Genomic DNA, 11,338 nt, shown 5'->3' on the forward strand with positions numbered 1-11,338 from the left:
TCTGGAAGGGGCTTCGGGACTGACCCCAGAAAGCTAAGTGCAGTATGTCTGATAGTATTCTGATAAAATAATTGGCAATGAAACAGTTAACGACACATTTTATTTACGTAATTTTAAATAGTTGGCAGGGTTCTCTAAGCCTGCAGGCAGTAGCGTAGCTGGGGGGGGGGGAGGAATGGGGCAGTGGCCGGTCCCCCATGAGCACAAGTGGCACCTTCTTCAATTTTTGGGGCCTTTTTAATTTTTACTCACCCGGCAGCGCTCTGGGTCTTTGGTGGCGGGTCAGGCGGCGCTTCGGGTCTTCAGCAGCACTTCGACGTCGGGTCCTTCACTTGCTTCGGTCTTGGGCGGCATTTCAGTGGTGGAGGGAGGGGAGTCCTTCAGTGCCGCTGAAGACTGGAGTAAGTGAAGGACCCGATGCCAAAGTGCCGCTGAAGACCCGGAGCGCCGCAGGGTGAGTACAAGCAGGTGGTGCCTTTTTTATCTCTGCTCCTCCTGTTTTCTCCACGTGGCTATGCCACTGCCTGCAGGTGGGTACTTTTTGGTTAGTCTAAATAAAAATAAATAAATAGATACATACGTAAATATGGACATTATTTAAGTTTCATTGTTAGGCTTCAGTGTTAATACCCACTGAAATGATTGGGGATAGTTTGCACTTGCTTAGAGCCTGCATTTTGCTCCCACTGAAATCATTAGTAAAGCATTATTGTAAATGAGAGCAGAAGAAGGCTCTTAAAACTATTGTTCCCACCTTTCTATCTGCAGGCTCAGTGACTGTCTACTATAGGATTTTCAGCTGTGTCAGAAAGTGATCAGATATGACTCCTCCATCCCCACTATCAACCAGTGCTGAGTTTGATTGTTCCTTTGCGTGTCCTTCTAGTCAACCCACCATTTGCTACAAGAAGTTTCATTCACTTGACCCTGTCTACCTCAGCAAGACAGCCAAGCTCAAAACCAGTTAAAAGAGGGTGTGAGGAACCTTGTTTGATACCCATTGTCAAACATGACTGAAATATCTAATATAGACACCACTTATAGATCAACTACACAAGATACATGTTCCATCATTCTTCACAACCATAGAGAACTATGACTTCATTCTGCTCCTATAGAAATCAAAGGCAAAACTCCCATTGACGTTGATGAGTGCAGGATCAGGCCCCACATACCCAGGCCCAGATCTTATGCTGCACCTGAAGAGGGCATTATACAGCCCTGGGGCTAGGGAGCACTGGGCCAGTTCCTCGTCACAACTTTGAGCAACCTGAAGGCTGCTGTACTTTGCATCACTGCCAATGGATCCAGGAACCTTTCTCATAGTCAGACAATGATGGGATATTCTGGCAGTGTCCTCTTTCCCCAGCCTCCCTAACTGCACTGGCAGCTGTTGCGTGAGTGTGTGATGCTGGAGTCACTACAGCAGCTCTATGCCACCCAAGGTTCCCCTTACACAAGGATAATCCTCAAGTGGCTGGATCCACTAGGTTTAAGGCAACTGTGCACTAGCTGGAATGATACAAAGCAGGCAACGCACTGGGGAATAAGAGTCTGAGTTTAGACAAATGTGAATGAAAACTTAAATTCTATAGAATGATAGTGTCACTAAAGCAGTGCCAACATAGTGCCATACACTGAGTATCGTCTTATTTTATGAACTGTGGGTTATTATACCTGCAGGTTCACAACCAAATTACATCGACATTATTTAGAAATGGAAAGGATGGATGGAATCCTATTTCTTCTCCAGCTCAAGGACTTTGAGGGGCTGCATCGATCTAGACAAACAAACATATTTTTGCTATCTATCCTTGATTGCAATTTCTATATAATTTCTAATCTCAGCAGTGTAACTAATCCCTTATAAACCCAAATTTAAAGAACAATTAACTATCAAAACTTTCCTTCTGCAATTTGAATGTTTCTAAAATGAACAAATTTTCCATTTGAACTGAGCTGGCAACAGTACACACAGGCTCAGTAATTGTCAAACAAGGATGATAGTACTCTCTGCATAGCTAAATTATGCCAATAAAACAACTGTACTGCAGTAGTGTATCTATGTAAGTCTTGTAAAACCATACAGTTAAGTCTGACAACAAAGTTAATAATTTGTCAGTAAGGAAACCACTACTGGGCTTTTTCTATCCAGCCCTCCACCTTCCTCAAGCCCTTGTCTCCTGAAGCTTCATATTCATTTTCTTAATGTTTTTAACCTAGTGTCTGTGAAATTTTTATTGCTCCCTAGATGATGATATCTGATCTGAATGTAACCACACACCTCTTTGCTCAGCAGCATTTGTCACAAACCATTATAAATTATCATGCTGATAGTTTGCATTGCTGGGAAACCGGAAAAGTTCTATAAATTCAAAGTACTGTATCAGTGACATCCTTGTTTATTTCCAGATATAAAGTTTTACAAGATTCAAGATGGCTACACTTACACAGTAGGATACTTTAAGCAACACAAGACTAGTACATCCTAGCTAAGTGCTGAAAAGCATTTAAAACATGCAACAAATATTCGAGCATTTTAGGTAATATTCAATCATATGTTTTGTCCCCTCCTTTTACTTCTAACTGTGTTCCTGTCTTCACAAACTACAGCTATTTTCATTGCCTGTTTGTGAGAGGACAAAATATTCAATAAGCCCAAACTTGTATTCTTTTGAAACCACCACCAGAATTTGGATTTCATTCTTTCCTGAAGCAGGCATGTAGCTCCCATTAATGTTAAAAGGTATCACTATGTACATTTGTGAGGAGAATATACCCTTATACTGTTATGAATGTACAGTTTGTTTTTAGGCTGCAAGACATGATTTTACACATCCTGTTGAGACAGTGTATTTCCAGAGCGCTTGTTTGGTAATTCTGTCCTTAGGATATTTTTCATTAGAGCTGCCTAAATTGTGTGAAAGTACATTTACTTAATTACTATTGTATCTTTATTCCCCAATATGATGAAAGCTGAGCTCTTTGGGATTTCTCTGAAGAAACTTGAATTTTAGTTCTGCTTACTTGAAATTTAAAATAATACAACTTCCTCAAATAAAGTATATTCACTATGATTATATAAATATCACATGACATACCATATGATCATTAGAAAACATTTGGGAAATATTCTTCAATTAGAGCAAAACATAATTGCTAGTTATACTTATACCAGGCCTGTAATGTGGAACTTCCAAAATCTTAAGACACAAAGATGCTCACTAAGAGTGCCACCAGTATAGCTAATATTTACAATTCTTGAGCCTATTTCTCCTTTCACTGACACTAGTTTTACATAGAAAGAAAAGGAGTACTTGTGGCACCTTAGAGACTAACCAATTTATTTGAGCATGAGCTTTCGTAGCTCACGAAAGCTCATGCTCAAATAAATTGGTTAGTCTCTAAGGTGCCACAAGTACTCCTTTTCTTTTTGCGAATACAGACTAACACGGCTGTTACTCTGAAACTAGTTTTACATAGGTGTAAGTTCACTGGCTTCAATGGATTTAATCTTGATTAACACCAATGTACATGAAAGATAGATGAGACGCCTTGGCTTTCTTGTTGCAAATAAAGAATAACTTGACATACATCTGAAGGTCTTATTGCTTTTCTCCATGGGCTCAGTGAGATTTCCAGGTCCTCATCATTATTCTTTAGGGACCAAACTCTAGAAGTTCTTACTCAGTCCTCACTCAGAGAGAAACAAACAAACTAAACCTCTATTGACATAAGGAGTTCAGGATTTAGTCCAAGACACCATCTGCTCTTCTAGTCCAGTATAATTGTATCTAGGGCACAGAGTTTTTCAACAGTGCCCCTTTTTTCCTTCCCAGAAATTTTATTCCCCAACCTCTGATTTTCTGTCTGCACATCATATTAGCTGTTTATTAATTTCCATGGTTGCAACTTTAAGTAAACTAGAGGCTAGCTTGAAATGTCACATTTCTATAGTACACACACAGCTGGCAAATAAATTGAAGATTATATTAGGAAATCAAAATTTACTTAATTGCAAATAACCGTGTCATATGTTTTATTATGTTTGTTTATTGCTTTAACAAAGATCTGGTAACAGGAATATGAATTTCTTCAGCAGTGAAATTTCAAACCAGACTGTTTCTTGATAACTTCCTGTTGCTGAAATCATTTTTACATTAGTCAGCTAACGTACAAACCTACTTACTCTCAAGTTAAATGGGACAGCCTTAAGCATAAGCAAAATTGTAGCTAGATAGTAAATAGTAGGTATCATAAGGTTCTGCATTTAAGAGGTCACCAAGTAACACTTGAACCATCATGGTCACTCCCCAAGAGTCCAATTCAAACCACTCTGCCTGCAGAGTTTCTGACCACCTGGGAAAGAACTTGCTACAGACAACTGTCAATAATAGGGAGGTCCTTTGGGAGGAAGAAGGTGAGTTCCTAAGAGGGGAGAAGAAGGGAGCAGGGAGTGATGGAATTGGGGAGCTCAGTTCCTTCATTGTCTAAGGCCCCAATGCACCAAAGACCAGCTTGCATATTTAGTGCATCTCTACATAACAATGGCTATTTCTTATCTAAATAGTTATATACTGTACATCATTTACTGTTCTGTTAGACTGAGACCGTTTTAGAACCTTGGAATACCTGTAATCTGCCAAGGAACACAAAAGGTTTTACCCTACAATATGTTTTATTTCCTTTCTGATATCTACCTAAACTGCAGAAAAAATTGATATCCAGATTCAAACACCTCTAAAGATTAGCAACAAGCCTGTATACGGAAGGGAAATGGAACATAATGACATTTATAAAATATAGGCAAGTGGACCACTGCACACGCATAACTGATTAAAGAGTCCTGAAGTATGTTGCCTGCAGTAATAACCATATTCAGAAGCATAATCTTAACCAGAAACTAGAATTGGTTCTATCAACATCCATGGAACCTGGAGGGAGGTGCACAGGTTGTTGGAGGGAAGAGTCCGGAGAAGGCACTAGGCAGTCAGTCCATGTACACATAGCTTGAATGCTAGCTGCAGTTGCAGCACCTTTGTAAATAGGTGCTTTAATAAACAGCCAGTTTCGTTTTACAAACATGGAGCCTTCTTTTGTTATTACCCACACATGGTACATGAAACGTTGGCCAAAGCTGGATTATGCAAAACACTGAAAATCGACTAAATGTAAACCAAACTACTACACTTGGTCACTAAACAAGTTAATTCTAAGTGAAATTAATATTCATGAAGTAACTAACTCAATTTTTATTACAAAAATTGGAACCAAGAAGATGTGTACGATAAAAGTTAAGCACTTCAGTCTAAGCACTGTCTTTCAGTAATCATAACCTTTTCCTTCCCATTGCATGTCACCATCTCTCCTCAGATAATGCTACCGTTAGGACCTGATCCTGTGAGATGCTGAAAAGTCCTGTGTGGTGCTGAGCACCTTCAAATCTCATTGTTTTCAAATTTATTTTCTTAGCTGAGGGCACTCAATAACTTGCAGGATCAGCGTCTGTGAGCAAGAACTGTGTCTTTTTTTTATCTGCAAAAGACCATGCACATTTCTGGAGCTGTATAAATAACGAATAATGAATGTGTTCTTGATGAAAGAAGTAGCCCGAATTTATGGACTGACTGTAATGAAATGGGGCACAATCAGACCATGGGTCACCATGTGCAAACTACCTGCTTTTCGGTCACGGAGATGGGGGTGGAGAGTACCTTCTGTTGGGCGGCTTTCATGACTGCAGAGTGAGTAGTGGGTGAGCAAGGGGGAAGAATGGGTGTAGCCTTGACTCTGCCCTACCTCCTCTCAGCCTACTGTACTGATTAAGTAGGGGAAGCAACCTGATAGAGAACAGTAGGAGAAAACCAGAGAGAGGAATTGTGACTATCAGACTGCTATGCACTGCCCCTTTCCAATAGGTCAGGGTAGACTCTCAGTCTAGACTATACCGTTAAGAGAAGTCAGTGCTTTGAGAAAGTGTACACCTGTGACCAGATTGTTTGGAGCAGTTAACTAACATGAAGGAGAGAACTATTTTATGGTACTTATTTTTTAAATAAAAACATGGAACTAACGTGTTTCATGTTGTGGTAAAAATCCCTGATCCTGGTCACATTCCCATAAAATGTATTATAAAGCTACACTAAGTTATGGCTTCTCTCATCACATATAAGTAATTCAAATGTAATTTTTAAATAGTAGAAAATTACAACATTTCCCCCCTAAAAATGCTCCTACTAATCCACTTTTACTGTGTATGGTTCTCGAAGAACTTTAGTAGCTGACTATTTCAGAAAAGTACAAACCAAAGCTCCATCCACTGGCTAACATACACACCACCACCACTAAATGACTGCAAATACTGAGGAAAGAGTTTCAACAGGAAAAACAATTATTGGGCCTCTGTATCCAGGAAAAGCAGACAGAAAGATTACAAGATTAAATCAAAGATAATCTTGCTGGTTTTTGAGGTTCAGGAAGCACAAAACCTAACTTTAGCAACTTTGGCACTAACATACTATCTGGTGCGGATTCAAATCCCTGATGGATTCATTTTACACACTACCTTGGACACAGCTGTTATTTCCCATGTAGACATCAAGACAATATGAACATTTCTATCCACTAGATGGTGCTCTGGCGCCCTTTACTGAGGGTCTCACTTACTTGCAGTCTCTGTCCTCCAAATCAAAGTGAGGGTTGAAGTTGATCATAATTCTCTGGTATGGTTCAGGAGCCTGAATCAGCCATTCACATTTTTGGCTTGGATGATAGGAATTAGGATAGCCAGGAGAAGTAAGGTACCCAGGGTTTACAATTTTTATATTATCACCGCATTTGTCTGCAATGAAAACAAAAATTTCCTGTTTAGTTTATCGTCTCCAATCAATCACAAATCTTTGAGTACAGCTGCATGAGTCAAGTGTGGTTAAAATGTTGTGTTTCCTACATTTTTCTTTAGCAACCTTTTATTGAGTTATACGCGTTTAAAGTAATCTCTTACAGATCACATTTTCTGTAGGAAAGAATATAATGCAAAATTCGGATGTACACCAGTTGTTGCTTCCAGGGCTAATCTGTGCAAATGGTGGCTCTAATTTTGAGAGGCCAAGTTTCAAAACTGTTTCTCCGCAAAGGTTCCCTTCACAAATAAAACCCTCACTTCATTAAAACACTGCATCCTCACAATTTATGTTAACACTGGCTCCAAGGGGTTTCATTTAGATTTATCTCAGAGACGTGTAATCTTATTAAGGAACAAGGTTTAAGTGGAGAGTGACTAAAAAGATGCTGTCTGACCCCCTGCACAGCTATTCTGATGATAAGCCTGGTCTGTGTCATTGGCCATCGGGGAGTTGTCTTCATAGACCCCTGCTCTCTTACAGCAAAGCCTTCTTTTGTTTTATCAGTCCATAAATCTAAGCAATTTGAAGTTATCTGTGCTCCTTAGATGCAGACTAACAGAGAACAAAGTGCATTTAGTGAAGCAGAAATGATTCAGTATTACTCCTTTAAGGAAGTTTGTTCATGCTTGGAGACCAGATCAAAGAAATGGAACAGAAACAACCCTCCTTTCCCCCTCCCCCTAAAAAACAACAACACCCAGGTTTATTTCTAATTGCAAAACAGTTGGAAAAGTTACTACAGTCACCAAGTGCAAGTATGAAATATAGTGGCTGCATCTTGCTCCTTTGGCAAATAATGTTAAAGTTACACATTTTAAGGTGTATTGGAAGAACAGAGAGAGCTAAGTAATCCAATCTGTAAGGTCATTTGTTTCATTATTCAGTGTAGGTTGGCACTGTGGCTTTTTATTATTATGGATTTCTTACCATAGATCTTCAGCTAAAGAAACTTTCCCTCACATACTGACATGCAATTTTCAGCAATAAAGTACGAGAATAAACTACAGAAGGAAAGCATATATGCACTAATAAATATAAATCTATATATCACTATTTCTCAATAATGGTATATACAGCTTGTAATACTGTATCTCATAGATTCCCTGTGGAAGGAAAATGGCATTCTTTGCTCTCAGCATGAATTTATAAATGTACAGAATTTTATTACAGGAAAACCAGGTCAAATGGAAATGAAAGATGAAGTGCATATAAAAAATGAATAAAGCTACAAGCATTATAGAAATAATTTTGCCATAAATTAGAAAGGAAGGAGACGACATATATGCTATTGTTTGTTCAAAGGCAAGATATTTCTAACCATATTGCTTGGGTTGGCCGGAGCCTATTTGTTTCTGTTTTCGCTTTCCAAAACAAATTGTTTATCTTTGCCAGGAACAAAAAGGTGTTGCAACCAAGAGCTCAAAAAAGAGCTAGTGATCTGTGTGATTCGCCTGTCTGTGGGTCCAAAGGAACCTAACATTATTTCCACTGTGTAGCAGACTTGGGAAGTGACCCTGACTTAGTGAGTCCACTACGGCTCTGTGCAAACAACATGGCAGAATCTGGCATCTGTTCAGTGAGTGAAATAAAACAGTGCTGTTTCTAGTCACTTGACAGAGTCACTTCAGAAGAGGTTGAGGCGGGCTCACTACCACCAGTGCTGTTTAATCTGCGACTTCTGGGAAAGTGACAGTATAATAAGATAATGCGGACTGCTAGACTCCCTGGCTCTGTGAAATCTCTCCCAACACTTAATTAAGAAGGGCAGTTTCTGATGACTTCGGACCATTAGTTCTAAATAAGGTTAATGAATTAATTTAGCAGACACTAGTATTGGACGGAGGTGGACATTGGCATTAGTAGGTCTGGTAAGTTACGGAAGAGGTTAATGGCCTTGGTGACTCCAGTAGGCTATTATGTCTGTACCTACGCAGACAGCCTGCTTCTCAGGCAGTTTCTTCATCAACAGCCCTCCCTATTTCTGCTCTGTATTTAAAGGAAGAATATTATCAGAAATATTGCAGTATCACCCCTACCCACCTCATTTCATTTAGTCCTATACGCGTTGGTTCAGCCCCCATTATCTTACCACTTCTGCTGCTGCTCCAAAGTGATGCAGAAATATGGAGCAGTCATTTTACATTTACAAATAATGGCTTCAGACAGAAGGAGGAGGTTATTGTCACCCCTCACCCTCCTTACCTACAGCTCACAAGGGCTAGACCAGGCTGGATCTCACTAAAGATTCACAGCCTAAGACTGGCACACGCTTTCTATCTTAATGTGTTTGCTTCTGTGTCAGATCACTGGAGGAGGAATCTCTTGCTTATTAAATTAGGCAGCCTCCTCAAAATTTATTGCAAAGAGATTAACTTTCATCACAAAAATGTGATTTACATTCCTCTCCGTGCAGGACACTCCACTTGTGATCTCTTATTAAAACAATATACCACTGCAAGTGGAAGATGCTCTTTTCTTTTAATTACTTTGATTGAAAGCCTAGTCAGGCAAAAGTAAATATTTGATAATTAGTTAATAATAATTGCTCAGGATTTGCTGGGAAAGGAAAATTCACAGGAGTTCTTTCATGTGTGCTAGTTAAATGTCAAACAATCCTACAATTAGACCATCCTTAAAAGTGTATAATTCAGGGAAATATTCAGTGTGCGGAGGCATTGTTCAAAGAACGAAGAGCTGGTTGTTTTTAATTAGCTATGTTTTCAAGTGTTGCCTGAAAGTAAATTAGATATAGAAGTCATTGTTATGGGATTTCTCTATTAGAATTGAGTCCCAAGCCCTTGCAAGCCTATAGATTCCTCTACAGACACTATTCAAGTTCCACGGGAACTCCAGACTTGCCACAAATAGGTTATGTCTTACTTGACCATGCTACCTGCCAGGTAGCTACAACTATAAAAGATGATATTCTGAATATCTAACCCCAGAAAAGCCTCCCCTTTAAGGCGCTCTTATCTTGCAGATTTTAAGAGTCTTATTTAATTGCCCATGTGAGGAAACATTATTACGATAATTGGCTGCCCTAATCTTGTGAAAGCGAGCAGCCCTCGTTTATATAACAACGGAAAGGGGCTGAAAATAAAGTTAAAAGGCGGTGTGATGATTCTGTGACACTGTAGTGCAGATCACGGATTTTTACTGAAAAGTTCCCCTCATCCTAATAATCAGGTTGGTCTTCCTTCCACTGCAAAACATTTCTCACTGATTGTTATTAGAACTCAGGAATGGGCCCTACATCTGAAAATATTATCTGAATAACTTGAAATCAGTTGTCTTCTCTGTCACTTACCGCTCCTTAAAGCCCTGGCTAGGGTGAAGGTGAGGGCTGCCCAGTGCAGGAGAAGTCCCCAATCCATCTTCCTTTCTGATTGTAGAAGGAGAGAGAGAGAAAAAAACCACCCCTCACAGCACACAACTCCTCTTAGCTCTTAAATCCTGCGGCTGGAGTTAGGGGCAGAACGCTAGGTCCGCAGCCGCAGCTGGATCCCGGTGGCAGAGACGCTTCTTTTTGTGTGTGTCTCAAGTCGCCTGCATCCCGTCAGTTAGCTCCGGTTTCCTCTCCCTTTTCCCACACTCGCTCCTTTTCCAGGCGTCGCGGCCGCTGCCATTTCCAAAGAGGCTAGAAAGCCAACTGACAGCAAAAAAAAAAAACCAAAAGCAAAACAAAACAAAACAAAACAAAATCCTGGCGGCTTCTGGAACCCCCGGAAGATGTCTCCAAGCCAGGGGTCCGGCCCGGGAGGGAGGGGGTCTGCGGAGAGGAGAGAGAAATGATGAGCAGAGAGAGACAGGACTTTTGCAAACTGCGTCCCTCCCTTCCCCAGACCAGCTCGCCTGTAACTCAGCCACACACACAAGTTTCCCCCAGCGCTGTCCCCTTTGTATGTGCGCTCCAGCAGCCCCGATGGCCAGTGCCTAAGACTAACCGGGCTCTGTTGGGGGAGAGTGCGGGGCACCACGCCTGGCTACCGCCGGGCACCTGCAAGTGGGACACTGCTGCTGCCTGGCGGCTTAGAGGCTCCGACGGGCATCCAGGCGGAGGGTGGGGGCCGTGGGGAAGTGCGAAGCGCCGGGCGGCTCCTTCCTGCAGCCTGAGGAGGAGAAGCGCAACTCAGTGGCAATAAGAGAGGCAGAGGAGCCGCCGTCTCCACAGCCCCAGTCCCCTCCCCCTCCCCGCCCTCCTCCTCCTCCTCAGCCCCCCAAGACATCGGCAGAAAGGACGGAACAGCACGCAAACAAAACAGGCTGGGGCCCTGAACTTCAGCGGGGGGCTGGGAGCCGCTGCCAGAGGCGGCTGGGAGGAGAGGGGCCGCCCCTTTCCCGCTGGGGCAGCCAGGTAAAGCCAAGTGAAACGGACGAGGCGTGCGGGGCCCATGTGCAGCGGGACAGAGCCGGCAGCAACGGCGCGGTCATTA

General features: G+C 41.5%; 1 protein-coding gene across 1 annotated transcript in view; it reads right to left on the reverse strand.

Annotated features, from left to right (window-relative positions):
- The window catches only part of NRP1 (neuropilin 1), a 130,674-nt gene extending 119,626 nt beyond the window's left edge, over positions 1–11,048 (reverse strand). The window contains 3 exon segments of the mRNA XM_073334423.1: positions 6,667–6,841; positions 10,213–10,674; positions 10,850–11,048. Of these exon segments, the coding sequence (XP_073190524.1) occupies positions 6,667–6,841; positions 10,213–10,279 (242 nt within the window). The 5' untranslated portion in view covers positions 10,280–10,674; positions 10,850–11,048.
- Positions 11,049–11,338: the final 290 nt, after the last annotated feature.

Source organism: Lepidochelys kempii, chromosome 2, assembly GCF_965140265.1.
Source record: "Lepidochelys kempii isolate rLepKem1 chromosome 2, rLepKem1.hap2, whole genome shotgun sequence".
NCBI lineage: Eukaryota > Metazoa > Chordata > Testudines > Cheloniidae > Lepidochelys > Lepidochelys kempii.